This window comes from Pectinophora gossypiella, chromosome 3 (genome assembly GCF_024362695.1).
Source record: "Pectinophora gossypiella chromosome 3, ilPecGoss1.1, whole genome shotgun sequence".
NCBI lineage: Eukaryota > Metazoa > Arthropoda > Insecta > Lepidoptera > Gelechiidae > Pectinophora > Pectinophora gossypiella.
Window position 1 is genome coordinate 5,543,394 of NC_065406.1, and position 22,163 is coordinate 5,565,556.

General features: G+C 35.0%; 1 protein-coding gene across 14 annotated transcripts in view; it reads right to left on the reverse strand.

Moving 5' to 3' along the window:
* The window catches only part of LOC126379796 (ras GTPase-activating protein raskol), a 194,016-nt gene that overhangs the window by 63,995 nt on the left and 107,858 nt on the right, over positions 1–22,163 (reverse strand). For 3 of the 14 annotated variants that reach the window (XM_050028842.1, XM_050028825.1, XM_050028798.1), the window contains exon 2: positions 12,260–12,459. The exons of 3 other annotated variants lie outside the window; for them this stretch is intronic. In XM_050028842.1, the coding sequence (XP_049884799.1) occupies positions 12,260–12,431 (172 nt within the window). In that variant the 5' untranslated portion in view covers positions 12,432–12,459. Of the gene's footprint in view, positions 1–12,259; positions 12,505–22,163 lie in introns of all 14 variants that reach the window. 8 more of the 14 variants (XM_050028834.1, XM_050028807.1, XM_050028783.1 and 5 more) reach the window with 3 other exon arrangements.

A 22,163-nucleotide genomic window follows, 5' to 3' on the forward strand; every position in this document is an offset into this window, starting at 1 on the left:
CCTTACAACCCATACAATTCATAAAATCAACGATATTACAGTCAACACCTTCACGAACATCTATCTCAGAGTGCCAAATAAATATCCCAGACACAAGATTACTAACATATTTTTTACCCTGTAAAACGAATCTTGGTCTCCATTCCCCTTTAACCAGAGTATTTAAAGAATATAATTCATTTTGTAACAAAAAAGTCGTTACCTATTGTAAAAAAATGTTATAATATAATGCTAACCACATCGCTTACTTTAATTAATAGTTATTTACTGTGTACTCACAGCTCGAATACTTGCACTCCTAATAATGACAATAAAGAATGGAAATTAATGTATATATAGAAAGTATATCAAAGTAAGTGTAAAGTAAGTAAGTGTAAGTGTAGGTATGTGGTGTGTGTAGTGTTTTGTGTTCATTGTGCTCAATAAAGTATTTTATCTATCTATCTATCTATATAGTATTAGGTAACCGATAATACAAGGAGATTCAATAATACAGTTCTTTCAGTAGTTTATACAACTAAACATTTGACTACCTTGTCGGTTTTTTTTAGAATGTAAGGAAATCATTTATATACCTAAATACCATATAAATGATTATTTCCTATACTAGTTACTCCCAGTTCATAGAATCATCTATTGTTTTGCGGGATAAATGTTAAAAAAGAAAATGTTTTTAATATGCAAAATAGAGCTGTGAATATAACGGCGTAAGAACGGAAAAAGCACGCTTTCGATAAAATCTCGATGAAAGGAGAGAAAGAATTATCCGAATGAAGTCACAGTTTAATTATGTAGTTCAATTCTTTTAATGATAAAATTACTTATAAGATTGCGCCTGCTATATTCAGTGCGGAACTAAAATCCATTAAAGCTTTCTGCTCTCAATTATAATTTTACTCACATTTTCAATTGACGTACGAAAATTACTAGTGATGTGCATAATTTTGTACTTAGCAAACTAGTCGACGAGTTTTCGAGTCAACCAAGTCTTTATAAAAGAATATGGGTAATAATTATAAAGATTGACATTGACTTTAACTGTGGTTCTAAATTCTTTAAAATTAACCCTATTTACTAATAATTCTAAGTACTAACACACAGTCCAATCCACCAACTAGTCGATGGAACATAAAGTAAATAGTCGTCTATTCCGAAAAGTTCGACGACAAATAGTAGTAGGTACCTTAGTTGCGGTCCAAGCAATAAAAGTTCCCGTAAATCTTAAGTAATTACTTATAAATAGATGTTTAATTAAGTATAATGAAGTTGTAAAACTGGTGTAATAAAGACGTATACTTACTACTCTCATACATAAAACATTCGTAAGGGAAGGAAACGGCAGACACTTACCTGAAACGAAGAAAATAGTTCATTAAAATATAGAAAGTTTACATACATTAATACATTATTACGGTGTTGTTTTTTCATAGCGATGTAATTGTAACATAATATCCACAAGTCACATATATAATTATCTATAATGTACTACTTAATAATAATTCCAGAAAAGAAAAAAGTGGATTCTGCTTCTTGTTTACATTTTTTCATCAATGCCAAGAGTATATTTATTGATGTACATTCCTATTAATGGTAAGTAAGTATGGCAGTTTATTAATAATATAGAGAACTAGAAAGTTCCGCGCACTGCAAATATATTTGCAAACTATGTAACTATTTGTAATAATGGGAAAGAGAATATTTCCCTTGAAATTGCAACCTTGATGCTTGCATATAGCTTGATGATAGACAGCTAAAGGTCACTTCAGGACAATAGAGATCCCAAGAACTCCAATGCCGTAGAACGGTGATCCCGCCTACTTAGAATGACTCACATTTAATAAGCACTCTGAATCATTGTTTTCATAGAGAAAACACATTTAGTTTGCATTCAATGGAAAATTTAAAACGCAGACTGCGTGTTGCCTTTGTCTGAATATTTATACAAAGGACAGTGTATTGTGGATTATTAGGTCACTTTAGGTCGGTAGTAGAGAAATGTGTCATTAGAAAACATTTTTGAATTGCATAAAAAATAGGAGTACAGTTCAAAAAAATGTTGTACCTACAATAAAATGAAATATAAGAAACCTATTAAGGAGGGAGCCAACCTTTTCCAGCAAAGTCTTATACGATCTGCTAACGCTAAAGAAGTTTTTTTGTTTATTGATCTGAGTATTACAGAGAATCCGAGCTAACTCGCACTGGAGCAGCGTGGTGGAGTATCCTCCATACTCCCTCCGGTTCATTAAGGGGGGGCCGGACATAATATACAGGCTGCTTATGTTCTGAATATTGCTTACCTATGTATTGTTTATCTTTTTTTCCATTCAATTAGTCATAAATTATGATAGTACTTATTTAAAATTCTGTATTTAAAAAGTAATTCCATTAACTAGTAATTAAAAGTTCATAACTTCTTTCTTATTTCCCAAGGGTTCTGTTACGTGCAATTATTTAGCGTAATTACTTACATGTAAGTTAGGAACCTAAGTATACCTATCTTGTCTATGTGCATAGCCGCGTACTAGCAAAACAAGAGGCAGATATTTATGATGTTAATTACAATTCTATAGTTACCTTATTGGGCCTAAAGTATCGTAAACAAATAACAGTTTTTCATTGCTAAAGAGGCATAGTTAAATTGCATTCCGCGAACCTTAGCTGATAAAAAGTATGGGTATTTAGTAATGATCGGCTTCCGAGCGTAACTGGCTTTTTGTCCGCTCTCTCTTGTACATCCAGAGGCAAGTTTCTCCAGGCAAGGTTAGTTGACATATACGGAGAACTAAAGTGCGAAATCACGCATCGCCTTTCAAGGGCGAGAAATAGAACTAGATACGTGGAGTTCCGGACTTTCCCGCGCACTTTAGGCCTGAAAAAGAACTCTCTTTTTGGTTTGTTGCAATGAAAGAGGTTTTATTAATCGCCGTATTTTTTTCTCTCGATATTAATGGCTGCTCATTTATCTATTTAAATTATTCATTCGTTTTTTTTTAGCTAGCCCGTTGCAACTGTAAGGAGGTTTTGTTATTATCCAACGCTACTTTTATTTATTACAAAGCCTACAACATGCCCGAGGAACTAAACTGGAATTTTCTTTGTCGAAGCAGCACATACTTACCATAATTCATACATAATAACGTCCGTCTAATTCACCATATATAATTTGATAAATTACAGATAATGTGTACCGAATGTCGCAGTAATTTCCGTTTGCATGCGAGACTAATAAAGAACGGCCGTGGAAGTAGACCAAATAAAGTGGAGTTCTAACAAAAACCATTTAATTTTAGGTACCTTATGAGAATACATTAATAACACGCAAATACCCGTTTAGTAATCTAGTACTTATGTCATCTGACAAAAATGTAAACGACAGTGATAAAATTAAAAACTGATAGTGTTTTTTTTATCATACCTGCTAATTTTGCCTGTTTTGTTTCACTGCAGATGCCATTAAAATCGCCTAAGGTGTCACGTCTCTATATCTAAGCCTATTATTATATTATTGTTTGGGTGTGTGGCATTGCTTATTTTGAATGTCTGTTTGTTTATAGGAAAACTTTTATACTTTGTATGATCTTATCACAAGGATATTTAGTCTACCAAGACTATTTTAGTTCTTGGAAGACGGATGTTCTCATTTTACAGCAATTGGAGGCAAGATCATTGGGTTAATTCTCATGTGCGCTTTCGCTTGAACTGTCTACGTAATTATAGAAATAGGTCTCAATATCCTGAGCATTAGTACCGCTATAAGAATCACGAACAAAAACATTCTCTAATTTATTTGAATGTTTACACAACAGACATCGAATCTCTGCAAAATACTGTAGACAGTACAGTGGGAACTGCATGTCCCAATAATTTTGTTGACGGAACTCTTAACAGAATTAGTGGAAGTAAAAGGTAAAGAAACGACTTACACAAAGTGGAAATTACCTTAATAATGCTTCTATATCAATCTAACTTAGATTATCCCGATCAATGTCTATTGAAAGGTATAAAAACCTTACATTTCACTTGCCACCCTAAATTATTAACATATGAATGAAACTTATATGTGAATTGCACAGTGGTTAATTATCACCCGTGATTGGCACTGCCCATAGATTTCAGCGAACCGTCGCGTTGTCGCGTAAGCAGACTGAGCTTAATTTGACATGTTACAATCACATTTTAGTCTTTGTCAATAGTTCTGTATTTTTGTACCTTCAATTTGATTACTACAGTTACTTACAATGTATATTGCACAGAAGTGACAGCAAGTATACATAAGTATAATGACCATAGTCGAGGAAGTTCAGTAACTCGAATACAAAATCTAGATAGAAAACAGGGAAGAGAGAACTTAAGTGCTCCTCGCTTATAGGTATATGCAGACAAAGACCGGGAAAAGTTATTTATGATAAAGTACTCATAGGGTAAGTGCGTGGGTTTCTAAAGAGTTTCCCATGTTTTAAAGAGCCATACAAAGCTACAAAGTTGTCCCTAACGCAATAGATGTACTGAATAGATTTGACTTGTGACGTTTCCTTTGACACGTTTGCTTAATATTAGGTAAACTTTTCTATGGGTAATAATAATAATAATATCAGAGTATTATTATATTAAGACATAACTTGGATACTTTGATTTTTTCTATTGCCTAATATACGGTCTAATTTGTAGGACACCAAGACTGTTTTACTTTTACGACAAAGAATGTTTGACTTATTGTTATTTATAAAGAAATAGGGTGTAGATTCCTATATCTAGTCGTACTTTTATTCCTCCAAAGTACTTGTAAGTACCTTGACAGAAATTGAACGTTAATAATATTTTAACTGTAAACGACCAATTACAAATAGACGTATTCTATGCAAAACTTTCACGTGCACACAGTATTTGCAAAGCATTTGAATACGCAGAACTTTAGGAAACTAGTGGTAGCTTTAAAATTTATAGGGCATTGATTTATCGCAGTTCTAAAGACCGTAGTGTATCTACCTACTCTATCAATTCTTCACCGTACGAATGAGTATGGGTAGCTAAAGAATAGATAATACAGGCAAAGCGTAGGTGTACAGTAACCACTTCTCACGCAGTTTTTCTACGTTAGCAGCAAAGCCGTAAGTAAGTTACGAGACATTTGCGTAATACTTGGCTTGCTCGCGTGAGCATTGTACATGGATGATGCTCAATGAGTGTCACTCATACTTGTATGGCATACTCGTACAATCGACGCGTAAAGTCATTTTTTTAATTTAAATCAATAGGAATACAGGGTATTAGCGAGGGTATTGTACGTCGCGTCGTATTCTATCGGAAAAAAAAATTCCTGTCGGAAAATTCATGAAAATATAAGTGTTTTTTTTATTATTTTCAGTTCCATACTTTTGCGACGAAAAATTCCGCTTGATATCAACTCACAATTATGGCCTGAATCATCCTTCAAAGTTTTCGTTACGATGTCACTAACACTTTATGTACGCTGCTTTAATACCGTCCCCTACTTTTTCTATAACAGTTTCGTGTTTGACCACAATCTCACATCATAATAACGACCGACGATTTAACGAAGTGAAGTAGGTCTATAACTTAATCACTATAGGTTTTAAGTGTGAATACGGCGACGTACAATATACAATACTTAACATAACTCAAATAAATTTATGATCTAAATGTTACTGGTAAATTATAAAAATAACGTTCCACCGACGTAACCATGACAAAATGGGAAAAGGAAAAACTCGATTAATTTCTTATTTCATGTAACGTAATTTACATATACGTAAATACACAGTTGACGCAATTTAATATCCAATTAAAAATATCACATTATTACTTACTATTGAAATCAAATCATACTTAATTAAATAAGTGACTTATTCGGTAGTTACCTAATAACAAGCCAATAATTATTATTTTTTTAATCTATTATTTTATAGAGGATTTTTTTCTATACAGAATATGCCACCCTCATCGTTCTTACAATATTATAGGTTTAACCTACATTTCTCGTTTAACTTAAATAACTTATAAAGTGCCTTAGCGTCGTCCGAAGTAGGGGACGCCAAGACACTATTACATATTTTATACCAACCTCGCAGTTGTAATTGATTGATATAAAAAAAATAATGTCTCCATTGTTACATGATAAAAATCTTCTATGGCATCACATTCGCTACAGTTAGGTGTGTCAATAATAATACAGCTAAAATAAAATGTGAAATACTTAATATAAAGTCCTAATTCCCAAGCCCGCGTCAGACGCCAGCCGACGGCCCACAAACTAGGTCAAACCTGCAGCCATAAGACTTGCGTGTGTCCGACCACATACAAAACTCTGTTCCTATGTCTTTTATGTATATTCATGAACTCACCGCGTGCATATGAAGTATTTCCTACGCTATGCAGCAAGGAAATTTGCAATTAGCTTAATAATAGGGTTTTTGATGAGTCTCACCGGTTTTTCTAAGGTGCTAAGTGGAAGGTAATTGAACATTATTGAATAATTGTCGGCTTATCCGTTTAAATCGGAAAGTTGTTTAAATAAAATGTTTTAAGATAAACACTAGGCAAGACCTGTTCTAGGACCTGGAACCGGCCTCGTCGTCTACTGTGTTTGTGCATAATGTCAACCAGGATCGACGTATTTGTCTGTAGTCTGAGCGAATTGTATGTATTGTGTTATTTGTCATTATAAGTAGGTAGAAGTGCTGCACTATCAGATTAGGGTGGCCCTGTAATGATTATATTACATTATTACATATAATATTTTTTATAAATAAATAAATAATTACGTTAACCTCTTGCAGCTGTGATTTCCAGACCCCATAGTTAAACAATGGGTTTGGATTTTAAAAGGACATTAAGTCTTCTCCACCATTGCGCATTGGAGCAGCGTGGTGGAGTATGCTCCATACCCCCTCCGGTTGATTGAGGGGACGCCTGTGCCCAGCAGTGGGACGTATATAGGCTATGTTATGGTATGTTAGGTCTTACCACTTTAAAAATCATGTGTATATCATATTTTTACATACGTTTAAAAGAAAGTATCTGTTAAAGAAACACGTTATGTAAAATTACGCCATTTTACCTTTCGTTTTTTTTATTAACGTAAAGAAACAACCAACAACTTTATTGCAAAGAAACGCTCCTAATTATATTTTATTGCCCTTTGAGAAGTCAAATTAATATTAATTGTTTGTTGAAAAATAACTTTTATTTTCATAATGCATAGTGTTCAGGTGTGGGCGGTGAGGAAACCTCCGCTAATTACGCCTCATGTACAATGGTACATGAGGCGTAATTAGCGGATTTACGTAAATGCATGGAAACTATGTCGTGGGAGGTATACTTGCATTGTTCGCGAGCGAGCACTGCTGTTTACTTGGCTAGGGCTGCTTAAGATAACAAATAGGCATTATCAACATCTGTAAGTAGTTAGGTACTGTCACCATCAGTATTAGCTTCACCGAATCAAGCTAAGTACAGGTAAGACCAAAAGGGCACGACATATTACAGAACTAGAAGATAGTCATATATGTATAGGTATACTCTAGTCGCCTATTAACCTCTTTTCCAGGATTGGCACAGCACAATGTTATTCTAAGTTTTTTTTGTGTCGTGACTTATTTTAAGTTAGCCTCAGTTGGCATTAATTACTTAGCATTTACGAATCTAATATTTTCAATACGCGTCATTAATGGCACATAATAAAACATAAACATAACATAAACTGCCTATATACGTCCCACTGCTGGGCACAGGCCTCCCCTCAATCAACCGGAGGGGGTATGGAGCATACTCCACACATAATAAGAACAGTAAAAAATACTCTTGTTACTCTGCCTACCCCATTAGGTATTACGGGCGTGAGTTTATGTATGTAAAAAAATATTTTTTGTTGATGTTATCAGATTCGATACTATATCATGTCCTACCCCTCCGTATGTCCTTTTTGTCATTCAATTAAAAACAAGTCTAATGTTTACATGCAATGATGTCATGATGACTTTAGTAATTTATTCAATGTCTAAGATGGTATCTATGTTTATTTTATTTTATTAAGTAGTAAGTAAGTAAGTACTTAGTAACGCAAGCTAAAGTAGAAATAAACGACCAACAAAGCTGTAGCACTACCATCTGTAAATCTTTACGCACTTGATACCTATCAACTGTGTGTACGTTCGAATAAACTAGGCACTTTACTGATAAGCAACTCACTAACTCCCTGACTGCTTTACATCGCGGTGTCTCGTGTTCAAATCCCGGCTAGGGCTCTAAACCACTGAATTCGACTTTATGAGTTAGAATTCATATTTGGATCAAAGATAATCAATGTCACATGGTTTCCAAGATTGGTGCTCCTTTAATGGCGCTTAAACATAGCTGGCGAGGAGTGGCTGTATAAATATGTTATTTTTTTTTTGTTTTGGTTTTCCCCGAAGGGTAAGGCAAAGGGAACTATGCCCATACAGCCATGTCTTACGTATTTTTTTTCTTGATGATTGATGAAATGATGAAAGGTGATGATGATGAAACCTAAGCCCCCACCCTCGAAGTAGACTCCTACTCCGAACCCCAAACGAATTAACTCAAAAGTCCGCATAAACTTTCGAGTTATGAAGCGGCATCTTGGCACGAAGCGAAAATAGGCAGATACACTATGTTTATTGAATACTCCGATATAATAACACTCGCGAATGTCTTCCGACTAACTTAATGCGATCATTAACCACAAAACACCACTTCGTATTAATTATTTAGACTATTCAATGAAGAAAGCAACTGTCCCGTTCCCGTTTCCCGCCATAAAGCCATAAATATGTTAAGTTTCTGACATGAGCTTTTTTTTTGATGTGGCATTATTGTGGATTGTTTGGCTGGATAATAGGCTAGCTTTTTACTAAACGTCAAAACACGAAATGACTATGGAATTTGTATGAAAAAGCACACTGTGACGTGATAAAATGACGGACTTATTACGTTTTTATTCATTAAAATTCATAAATAAATAAGTTAAATAGAAAATAAAAATGTTTTTCGTTAGTTATAGATCTGTCTTTATTTAATAATGAGAATTTCATAATTTATATTGAACCTAGTACGCGACCCAATTGGATGAAACCAAACAATAACCAAAGAAAACATAGGTAAAGTTATGAACCCCAGGCAACACAACTGCCAGCCCTAATTATAATAACTCGCCACTTTTCTAACGTCAGATTCTTTCAGCCATTGTCTTGTTAAAGAATTGCGCGGGAGTGCCAACTGATGTCCTTTCACGCTTTTTGAGCCGGACAATAACAATTCTTTCCTAGTTAGATAGAAGGCGATGTATGGAGCTTATTGTTAATTTTGTTTTACAAAATCTCCAAATAGACACCTGTATATTTTATCTCAGCGTTGAGGACAAATACGCAATGAAAATGTCATTTCAAGGTGATGTTCCACGAGTTAAGGACATCGAATACATAAATGGTCATTATAGCACCGGATTATTCAGAAATAATCCATTCGAGATGTTTATTTTTACCATATTTAAATCACTTAAATATCTTTATGAATCGTGTTCTCCTGCGACCATAAGTGCGCGAATAAGTACGTCTATTTTTACGTTTCTCCTATAGTTTCTTAGAATACACTAACGTACCCTAAATGGAATACAAGCTACACAATCCACACTACTATCGCTTTAAGCGATAAGGCCGCCATTTGCCATGTACTTAGTTAAGAGACTTTTTGTAATTATTTCTTTTTATTTTGGTGCAATAAAGTGTATTTGTATTGTATTGTACTATTATAAAAGCAAAAGCAAATCTGTATTTGTAAATTAGATTAAATTTGGTCTGGCAGTTTTTATCCCGGAAACGGAAACCCCCTAAAGGGATGAAAAGGTGATGGAAAAAACATGCCGCGAGCGATTATCGAAGTCCATGCGGATCGTCGCGATTGGAACTTCCAATTCAAATTCAAAAATATATTTATTCAGGTAACATAGTTACACTTTGAATCGTCATTTTTTGCATAACGAACATCTCATCCGTCTAAAACTACAGCACAACCTGTATAGCCGAAGAAAAGAAGCTGCAAGAAAAACCTCCGCACAGGGCGCTTGACGTTCTTTTAAAAGTTATAGAATGTAAGTAATATGACATAATATTTATAAGACATTTTTGCCCAATAATGACTACAAGATGATAAACACAACGAAACGACAACAATAACTTCTCTTCGTCCTTGTATATCACTAACGAATCATTCTACCGATAACACTGCACTGTTTGGGTAATTAAAAGATGCATATCAGGTCTATTAATAGGCAATAAATCAGCATTGTTCAGTAACTATCCGGCTAACATTACTGTAATATTTTCCTGCTATTATAGACAACCATACTTCGTTGGGATGCCCTGGCACCGCAAATAAGTAGTTGCAGCTGGGGCTTTCAGTCGGAAGCTGTTGCTGATAAGCAAACATGCAAATGTATTTTCCTTGACTAGTCATAAATGGTGTGAAGTTAATTATGTAAACAAAGCAAACAATTTTATTTTATTTTTATGACATTAATAATTTTAATTTTATTTGATTTTCTATAATTTTGTAATAATAATAAAACACTTTATTGCACACAAATTCACAAAACATTTACAGGATAAACTTATTCTAAGAATGTACTTACGTATAATTATGGATATTAATCTGAAATAAATAATTTGAATTTGAACTGAATTGAAAGCATACCCTTATAGACTATTTTTTGACCTGATTTATAGCAGTTTTTTGCGTCAGACGACATCAACTACTTGACAGGAGACTTATAGACACTTATCGCCATATCGAAACTTGTAGTCGCATTTGATACTGTCCAACTATAAATAATAAATACAAATTTAACAGTACCAAGTATAGCGCATCCTGTAGTAACCAAATCCACCAAATTTTAAAATTGTACACTTACAATTGGTACTAGATACTTGACTCCCAGCTACTAGGTATTTAGAGCTACTCTACTCAATTAAGTATGTAGTCATTACATGAGCCACGTCAGGGGCATTTGGCGGCTCAATAGTAACCCTGACACCTGAGTGATGAAGTCGGTCATCAGGAGAATACTTGATTCTAAAAATTCCTAGATGTCGTCCTTTGAAATGGTTTTAATATAAAACATAAGATTTTTGCAACATATTCCACCATGACATAGTCGATCCTTGAAGCCAGTTGTCAATTTCCATGACCTAAAAGCCTCTGACTAAGCTTAACGACTACTATCATACAATAATAGCCGGTGTCAACGGGAACTGTTCACGTATTCTTTTCAAAAGATATGTAGTTCTTAGCTAGTTCACTATAAGTACGGTCACGAGTACTAATACGTAGTATACACTTTGAAACCATGTCACATTAACTTTTTTGACAAATTAAACCGTAAGTCTCATTAAATGTCAAATATGATAGTGCGACAGAGTTCTCAAATAGATACATGATATTGCTCATGTCTGTACGTCAGTGGGGCATGCAAATATTCCCATAGCCCAACGGCGTGTTTGTTCAAAGAACCCGTGGACACGTTCAAATGGCTTGGAATCATTAGAATCACGATCCAACGTTGACGTCCATGTCACGCTGCAGGTCGTCAGGTCAATTCGCAGATCGTCACGAATTCCGACCTTATTTAGAAGACTCGCCGACTTGAAAGGAACTCAAGCGTGACTCATTTTCCCGCTTAGAAGACAATGATATTGAATCCAGTTCCAGAAAGTTCCGGTGCTAATTCCCGTTCTCATTCGTCGACGTAAGCATAAGGGTATATTAATAAGCGTAAGCATAATAATAAGCATAAGCGTAAGAGTATATTATTATTTTAAAGAATACAAATTCTTACAGAATAATTTATTCTACACCTTCACTTATGCAGTTTCAAAGTAGGTAATTGCAATCTAAAAATAAAGGCGTATATATTACAGATTTCTACGTTATATGCACTTACTGTTATCATGATTGTTAGAAATATCAATATTTAGAAAAATATCCTTATCACTGCACTTGGTTTTAGTGCGGTGCGCGTCTAAAAAATCCTATGAGTATAGCAACAAGTCCAAAAGGTTAAACAAATGGCAAAATGACACGTTAAAAAATCGCATGCGTTTGATCATTGATGATAATAATCAAGACACGAGCCTATACTTGGAAAATGATCTAATCAAAACTACAATTAGTACATTATAAGTTCAACTAACGCCCTCTAGCGGCGAGTAGCGGTATTACTTACATGCTCTCAAAGCGTCGAGAGAGGGCGGTAGCGTCGCTGAATTACCGCCTGCCATCGCCGCTAGGGCGGCGTAAGATTCTCTGTCACATTCTAAGTCCTCACTGTATTTCCTCCTTCTGTGGATGATCGCCTTCCACATGGTGAACTTCTTCTTATACCGCCGGAGACTCATTCACATGGTTTCCAGGACACACTTATCACTACACCACACCTTCACGTCAAACTGTGTTGGTTTTGTGAATCATCTAACATAACAATGCATTTTTAATAGGAATCGACTTAGACGTAATTTCTTTTAAAAAGTTTCCTTATATAGTGGTCAAATTACTGTCCAGTAACAATATTACTTACGAATTTATAGTGACTTCAGACTTAGGTAGGTACCTAAATAGATTAAAAAGCGTAGGTAGGAACTATGTGACAGATTGAAATTCAAACGTAAGGGTCCCTTTCTGCATACTGAAAGAAGAATAAAGTGAGTTGATGGGGACAGTTGGAAGATAAATCAGTGGGCAACAACGAGATATAACTACCACAACTAATCACCGTATAGATAGGGGCTCTGTCTGCGAGTGTCAGCTACAAATTATAATAAATTAAGAATTCCAAGAGAAATTTTGTTCCAAATTTATTTCTTAATTTAAAAAGCGGTGTAATATACGAAATAAGACGCATCTGTCATTGAATTGTTATCTAACTAATGTGCTATTATTAAGAATTGAATTTTAAAAATTAATTAGAATTACAAATTTATTAGAATGAAATGTGAGATCATTAGTAGTTTTGTTAGTCAGTAAATGCAACATACAACAATGGCGCATGTATTGACAGTCAAACCTACTAGCAAACACGCTCAGGACGCTGCTAGAGCTGGCCCGCACCCTGCGCACCTGATATGCAGCGTTTCCGCATGATGGTGTAGAAGCAATCCATCTTTGCATCCGCGAACATCCCTGATGCGCTACAGAAACGAGGCAGCCCCACCAGCACCCGGAACGCGTTATTATACTCTTCTATCGTGTGGGTTGTGAGGTGAATTACCAACCTCATCAACCCTGGTGTCAGGGTTATTATACTGATGATATATATTATTTTTTATTATTGATGATCCGTGCTTCGGAAGGCACGTTAAGCCGTTGGTCCCTGTTACTATTTACTGATGTAAGTGAGTAATCGTTACATGAGCCATGTCAGGGGCCTTTGGCGGCTCAATCATAACCCTGACGCCAGGGTTGATAAGGCTGGTATTCCACCTCACAACCCACACGATAAAGAAGAAGTTATTTTATTATATGATGTCCGTGGTTCAGATAAAAAATGACGATAACGTCCTTGTTTAACTCGTATTGTGTATAATCCTGACGATTATTTTGAATACCTAATTATAGTTGCATTTATTAATCAAAGGTTGAACGACCGTCAGAAAACTTGTCGTTTTAAAATACTGAATCTACCTACCCTAATTGAAACTTAGACCGTCAAGTGATAACAAGTTATTGTTTTACACTTACTTAGTACGATTTACAGGACTATCCAACCAGGTCCAAGCCGGTATTACACGCGTGAATTCATGATTTTTTTGTATAAAACACGTTTACAAAACGTTCTACTTTTTATCACAATTTCCAATTCAATATTTACATACGAAATTAATTATTATTCACTAATTGCGATAACCATCAACGGCTCATTATGCATATCTAGTTTTAACCAATGATGACAGACACGTAATTAAACGGTATTTATATTAGGTAGGGGGTCCTCTAAAACCGGACTGGTTGGATACGGAACCAGTGTTATTCAAACACTATAACTGTTTGTAAATCAACGTGGTCCTCGCAATGTTTGGAGAAATTACGCAGAAGTCGAAATCAATCGCGGATATTTAATAAATACAGCTATATTTGAGATAGTTTCCTGTCACGCACGGTTTCAAATATTTGGGATAGTATAATCATTTGTTTATTATGACTATCACTTACCACGTTGGACTAACAGAAGTTCAGTGAAGTGCTTTCTGTTAGACTATCTTGCGATGGATGAATCTCTGACTACCCCAATTAGGCAGTCATGAGCATATGTTATGTTATTATGACTATTTTGAAGCAGAGAGTAATCCGATTACCTAAGCTGGAAGCACAGAAGGGCTACGATTACGATTCCATTGCGCGTACGATTCGGAAGAATCTGTATCTGCTTTCAGCATTGCAAGGAAAACGAAAATTTACATAGCTACCTACATAGTTTCATAATAGCGTGAATTTATTTGAAGAAAAGCGTTTACAAGATCTCGACGCAAAGCGCCAAATACGGAAGACTCGGCCAAAACCCTCCTATAACTACACACAAAATTCGTTAGGCCAGCTTTATTGTGTGCCGTGTGACCGGACCTTCAAGTCGAAGTTCGGTTTCGCCAGCCACATCAGAGCCCACCACAACAACGACCCGGGATAGATATTTAGGAGTCGCCGTCGCCGGATACGGTTTGGACGACATGATGATCCTATCCGATAACGGTCACCTTAAGTCATTTCTGTTATGTCATTAGTGCTTTTATATGACTGACGAAACCGAACTTTTCTTTAAACACACGATCGAGCGCAGTAGATCTGTCCGACATCGTTGTATGTTTATGTGTAAGAAGGCTTGGGAATTTGGGACGAGCCTTCCGTATGTGACGCTTCTCTTCCAGGGTTAGAAGTCGAACTACATATTGGAGACACAGAAATAATAATTGAGAATTAATCCTACGTGCTTACTGCCTAGCTAGACAAAACTCTTTCAAGCTGATGAAAGTAAATTCATGGTACCTTACGTACCTTAAGTTGTGTATGACCATAGTGTACAATGCTTCAATTCACAATTATCTTAACCAAATCTGTGTATAAACTACCCGTGACTAGTACCAAGTTGAGCAGCAGAAAATTCAAGACGCTCTTCCTAATAAGATGATGATATGAGACCGCCAAGGAGGCATTATCCTATTGACATAAATGAACGGTATGTATCTAGGATGTCAATCAAACGGACACGTTCAACTCCTTATATGTACTGAGCAGTGAAATCGGATCAAATAACTGTCCGTGCCACTTCGGAAAATATATCGCACCTGCCTTCCATTTACTAAGAATTATATTTCAGTACTAAAAGGACGTACCCTTTAGTACTTTTCATTTTCATTAAAAACGTTTTGTACTCTATACCGACAAGCATGCGTGAAGACTTTGATGAGAGTGGAAAAAGCGAAAGTAGTGTCGATGGCTTTCCTTGGTCTCTGCCTACCCCAACGGGAAATAAGCGTGATGTTATGTATCTATGTGTATGTTTAGATCTAGGCCAAGACCAAGCAAGTGCAAAATGCAATACATAAGTATCAAAATATCAAATATACTTTATTGCACAGAACTACGTTTAAACTTAGTACTAGTATAAGTACGTAACATGACAAATACTTTATTGCACAAACAGGAAAAAACAAAAGAGAAATAGAATGAGTACAATAGGCGGCCTTATTTCTAAGTAGCAATCTACATACATTCATAAACTCACGCCTATTTCCCACCGGAGTAAGCAAATACCATGGAATTCCATTTTCTTTGATCCTGACACATTTCTCTTGCTTCCTCCACATTCATCAATCGTTTCACACACGCACGCCGGTTCAGAGTAGATCTTATTGAACCTTTACAAAAAATCCAAATACAATAAAAGTACCAATATAGGTAGTGCCCTACAATTATATATCACGATACATTTTAAGTACCTAATATTATTTTACAACATAACGACGATAAAATATAGTTAGAAAAAAGTCAGCACAGTAATAAACACACTTTCATTTTGTCAACTTAAAGCCATGAAATAATACTTTTTCTCTCATTGTAACGAATAAAGTAAAAGTTTTTTATTCATTGCAGCTGATTTTCCCAGGAACTGACAGCGATAAACAAGATGTAACTAATTACCAGAAAAACCAATGAAAGTGGATAAGAAAAACAATGGTGATACAGAAGTGACTTTGATTCGGTCACACGACCGAAAAACGACTAGGTGTTCCCGCGACTACGCTCGCTTTAAATTCGGGGTAACACCTTGAAAGTGCGAAAAGTCCCATTTAAAATTTCACCCCTTCTTTAAAGTGGTTGGGGGCACGTTTCTAAAAAAAATTATGCACGATTTTTTGTTAGTCACAAATAGTCCGCATATAATTTTTTATCTTTCTACCTTGAAAATTGCGGAATACTCCATACCATAAACTTCCACCCCTCATTTTAGGGAAGTGCGGGACTTGAAAGAGATAAAAGTAGCCTATGTCAATCTCCATCCCTTCTACTGTCTCCACTTAAAAATCACGTCAATTCGTCACTCCATTTTGCCGTGAAAGACAGACAAAAAACGAACAGACACACATATACACTTTCCAATCGATACTAATATTATAATATTAGTAGTATCGATTTGAAAGGAAGGACAAAAGCTAAGAATTTATATTAATATATCATGCTTATTTTGTCTATTTTGATAGTCCTATATGTTATGATTTGATGGGCAGTAAAAGAGTAGTTGTATTATATGTATACTGTAGAATTATATTTTATAAAATACTCGTATCTAGCTGATATACATCTCAATACTATGCCAGTAGACCTACTCGTACATGATAAATAAATTAACAATAGCTGTGGGTAAAATGGGTTTCCAAGGCTATTTATAAGAGCAGTAACCAAACACCAAAGTTACAGTATTTGTTAACAATAAACAAAGGAGGGCACACATCACCTTCTGTCTTCTCTCAAGACCCTGGAGTCGCGCCAACTACTAAACTCCTAATTAAAACGCGATAAAATCGCCAGAGCTCTGCGACTAATTCCCAGAATCTTGCCGAAAATGTTATTCTTTAGGAGAGGTAAATGGTCTGTATACTTAAATTTATTTATATAAATAGATTCTGGTGTTTAGCAATCTAGAAAATTGGCTTCGTATTAGCCTTTTTGAAATAACCCTGCAAATAAGTACCTACTTAAGTAATTGTAAGATAAATACACTAAACTTTATTAAGCACAAAGAACACAGGGTACAGAAGACAGGACAAAATACAAAGAAAATGGGGGCCTTATCGCTCATGAAGTAATTTCTTCCAGACAACCTTTAATACTTGATATATATGTCCGTTTGTTTATTCTATTTTTCTCATAACTACATTTATAGAGATAGTTTACCAACTTACAAAGCGGTGTTTGCGAGAATAAACAAGGCATTTGATATGTGCAGAAGACAACTAAAATAAAACCAGCACACAAACTCGGGAGCAATTGCTAGTCTGTACTGAAATAGAGTCTGGAATTCAATACGAAATGGAAACAATCCACACCATTTAAGCAACCAGCTAGTCCAGCTACTATAAAATTGTTAGCCACAGGTTTTGCACACAACAATGATGAGAATTTAACAATATATTTCGTATAAAACTAAGACTGGTTTTATCTAATAATTTACGAGGGTATTGCTTGGCTAATTAAAATACTTATTTAGTATTTGCCAATTACGTACATAATTTGTTTATAATTATTGTATTATCAACATAAAAGTTCAAAGAAGCCGTGAAACAGTCTTGCAAAAAATACAAATACTTAAGTACTTCGTTCATTCCAATGATGATGAATGTTGGTTCATTACCAACTGTATTGTAAACTGTATGTACTATATCAAATTGTTTTTTTTTACTAAGTTGACACCAGGGTTGATACGGTAGGTCAATAACCTAACGACGCACACGATAGAATAATAGCCATTTAGGTACGCACTAAAGAGAATTGTATATAGGTACGTGGGATTTACCGCCAAGTTAACAAAGTATTAAACAATATACACAATTCAACATTGTATGTACTACATTCATAAGTAATTGATATCCTATGATCCTGCCCACATAGTGTTGCAATACTTACTAACACGTACTGTTCTTCTGTTAATTTCTAAATATTCAATAAATAATAAAATAAATTTAAATTCATAAAAACAAACATACCCCACTTTAGTATTTAGTATATTATCCAAATAGAAAAGTAAAAATACTTTTTTTGTCTATGGCAATTCTGAAAGAATCGAGCAAATAAAAACAACGCAGTGATTTATAGTGATTTAATTTCCGAAATACAAAGTAATTCCTGAAAAAAACACCAACAATTCACCAAGTACTCAACAGCTTTGTCTATGCCACTATTTTTGCAATACACAGCTCGTCAAACTTCACACACTAAGTGACGAAAATGAATTATTTATCAACTGTCAATTCTGTTTTCTATAACTATTCGTCAGTTAATATAATGTTATTGACATTTAAAAAAGCATTGACAAACAAAAGAAAGGATTTGTAAGTAAGTAGTCGTTACATGAGTCACGTCATGGGCATTTGGCGGCTGTACTTATAGTAACTATGACACCAGATTTGAGGAAGTCACAACCCGCACGAGAGAAGAAGAGGTTTTTTTAGCAAATTACCAAAAATCTACAGATACTCTCTATTTATTGGATATAAACATGCCATAATGTTTAAAAGAGAATAAAACGTGGGTGTTTGACCGATTCGCGAAGCTGCGTAATTTTTAATTCCATTTCTTGGAATGTTGAACGCCGCTGTCCCAATGCCCAATTATTGTTTCCGAATGTGCGCCAAATCCAGACACCACCGTCATAGCGGTCAGACATTTGCATACAAAAGCGCAAAGTATAAATGACTCAGCGTAACTGTTCTATAACCTCTTCCACGGCCACTAACCAACACCTTCCTGTATGCAGATAAATGAGATAGATTTATCTCTCCAAGTAAATCTTAGTAACTCTCCGAACAATGCCACTCGTTGTAAATAACTGCGAAAGAGAAATTCCCTAAAAGATGACGCGTTCGTGGTGAAGTTTCTAGAAACCCATATGCAAGCTTTCTATGAACGGAAACGAATATTTACAAGAGAAACATATAAATTGTGTCTGTCTACTCAAATACTTGAGAAGAAAATAATGTATTAAAATATGACGAAAGAAGTCACTGGGTACTCCCTGGGTGCCTCAAAGCGGATGCAGAAGTAGTGGCAGATCGCGTTAAAGATGTGTGACGACTTCAATGCTTATCGGAAGGTTTGGCAGGAGAACGCGCAAAGTCGAGAGGAGTAGAAAATTTAAGGTCTTTGCCCTTGGGATCAAATAGGGTAGATAAAATAATGAAAGAATAACTACAGGATATCCATCAATAGACCACAGACCAGACCGCACTGATAGTATAAAGATATTGCAAGTTTTAAAAGTCACCATATAACATTATCAGCATTATAACTAGAACTAGAACAGTATTAGAACTCAATACAATACATCTATTTTCACCTCTAAACAGCTGCATCGTAACTCAAGGCTGCAAACAAGTACATAAAGCTGCCATCAAAGTGAATTCGCTTCACATCATAACGACCAGTCGAGCACCTTACGTTTGACGCAAGCATTACTCATCATCGAGTGTGAACACTGGATCCCATGCCACCCACACGTCAACCGTCTGATCTCATTTCCACCGAATGAAACGCACATTACCATGGATATACCTACGCAAATTGGACGGGCTAATTGAGAATGAACAGGCGCTACCCCAGATGAAAAGGAACCACAGAATAATAAAACATTTTCCATCGTTACATGCTGCCTGGACTTTTGAAGTTATTTTGAACAAAATATATTAAATTACTGATGTGTGTCTATAGGTACAATGAAGGAAAAAATGCACTGTTTGCAATACTAGCGAATGCAAATACTAATCACAATAATAACTTGTTTTATACGGTCCTACGAGGCTGATGCAAAATGAATCTGAAAACAAACATCAAGTCTAGCCCTAACAATATTTAGAATAGTTACTTTGTTTGAAAATATTGATCAATAAACCAAATCACAATAATAGTTACCAAAACTTAGAACATTCATAACGTTAATCGAAGATAAACATAGATAATATGATACGTTATTATCTCTCCTAGACCTAGATGCGTATTACTAACATGTTTATAGCATAGTTAGAAGCGTGATAAAATCCATATCCTCCGCGTTAACCTTGGTCTCGTCATCGGCTGCCAATGATAGACAGGTGGCACGGAGCCAACAACAACCTACTCCTTATTTATGCTTCATCTAGCTTTCATTGCTCCTCTATAAACTGGGAATAATCTTACTGATGTGGCTATAAATATGAAACAATCAGGCATTTTAGAACTGTGCTTTCAAGTCTTTTTATGCACTTGCATAATGTCATGGAATTTAATTTACTTACATATCATACGCCCTTTATTATGTTATGTTATTGCATGCCAATTATAACACGAGTGCTATTACAGTCATATAATTGTCGAAAAATAGAAGCATAAAGATACAGAGAAATGTCTGAAATAAGACGGATCAACGACACAGAATACCGATTGGAAAGCCTTTGAAGTTTGCTCTAACAATGTAGTTACAGGACAAACAAAACTGGAGCCAACATATCGCTAAGAGCTAACTATATCGGACACGGGAGAAACGTTAAACAAATGTGATCTCTACAAAAAGACGCAACTCGTTTCCCTCACAGCAAAGCATAATAAAACAAAAAGCGATTTATGAAGACGATCGAAATAAACACAACACTTCCATTTTAAACTCGTTACATCATTCTGACACACCCGTCGACACAAAATTGGAGAATTGAGCGTTTTGTCCTCGAAACCAACAATTATAACAATACATTGTTATGTGAACAACCAGCCTGACTAAGTTAATAGATTTAAATAGAACAGGTTCCTCATTTGTTATTGAGGAGATTAGTCACCGTGTATATTTTAGGGATATATACGAGTAATTGCAATCAAAGATTATTTTATTTTACCATATTGAGGTCAGTTTTGATCATTAAAAGCCACATCGTAAAAGTATCTTGTCATAGGTGTCATCGAAACGCATTTGGTTTTATTTATTTTCTACTAGGTATATTCCCAACGATTGTCATAACATTCTTATATCTATTATAAAATAAACGGGAGAATGATGAAGCAGTCTCGTGGCTTTAAACGATAATTAAGAATCAGTATTCTAAGTTCGTTCGGTTAATACAATAATGTGTTCACTGAGGCCACTGCCATCTGTTGGCGAAACACGTGCAAATTCTTCACTAAATAATATACCTACACACACTCAAGACATATTTAAAATAATAGGCAAAATATAATAAGCAAATATATTATGTAGCCTGTAGATTACCCAATCCATTCCATTTTGGCGGATAAGAAAATAAAATATTTTTTTCCATTATCAGATACAAAATAAATTAAATTAATTTATGATAACCATAATATTATGTAATAGTAAAATGTTATTATTAATTATAGTCACTATCGTGTTCGTTCTCTATACTACATGGGCAATGTGGCTAATTTTAACGCCTATTTTATGGTGTTAAATTATTATCCATTGAATTGTTTGGACTCAAACGAGCATATTTTTTAAAGACGTATGTAAATAAGCAACAGGGTAATATGTTTAAAATATTCTTTTTAAATGCAGTAACATTTATTTCTACAATTCTCTTTTATATACTTAATTTATAAGGATTAAAAGAAAGTTGGTGGAATACGGAGATTTTTCCACAAATACCAATTTAGCTGATTGCTCATTTGTCTGGATTATCCCGATGAATTTGTTCCAAGGAATTTTATTACCCGGATACGTAATAAGGTGTTTCTTTCACCCTTTAGTGCCACTCTTTTAGAACAAGTGAAAAGCTATTTTAATTACTGATATATCGACTTCTTAAGCGTGCATGTATTCACTTGACAAATTAACTCTTTAAGTTTCACCTAGGTTCTTTGCCTTTCTTTTCAATACTTTAAAA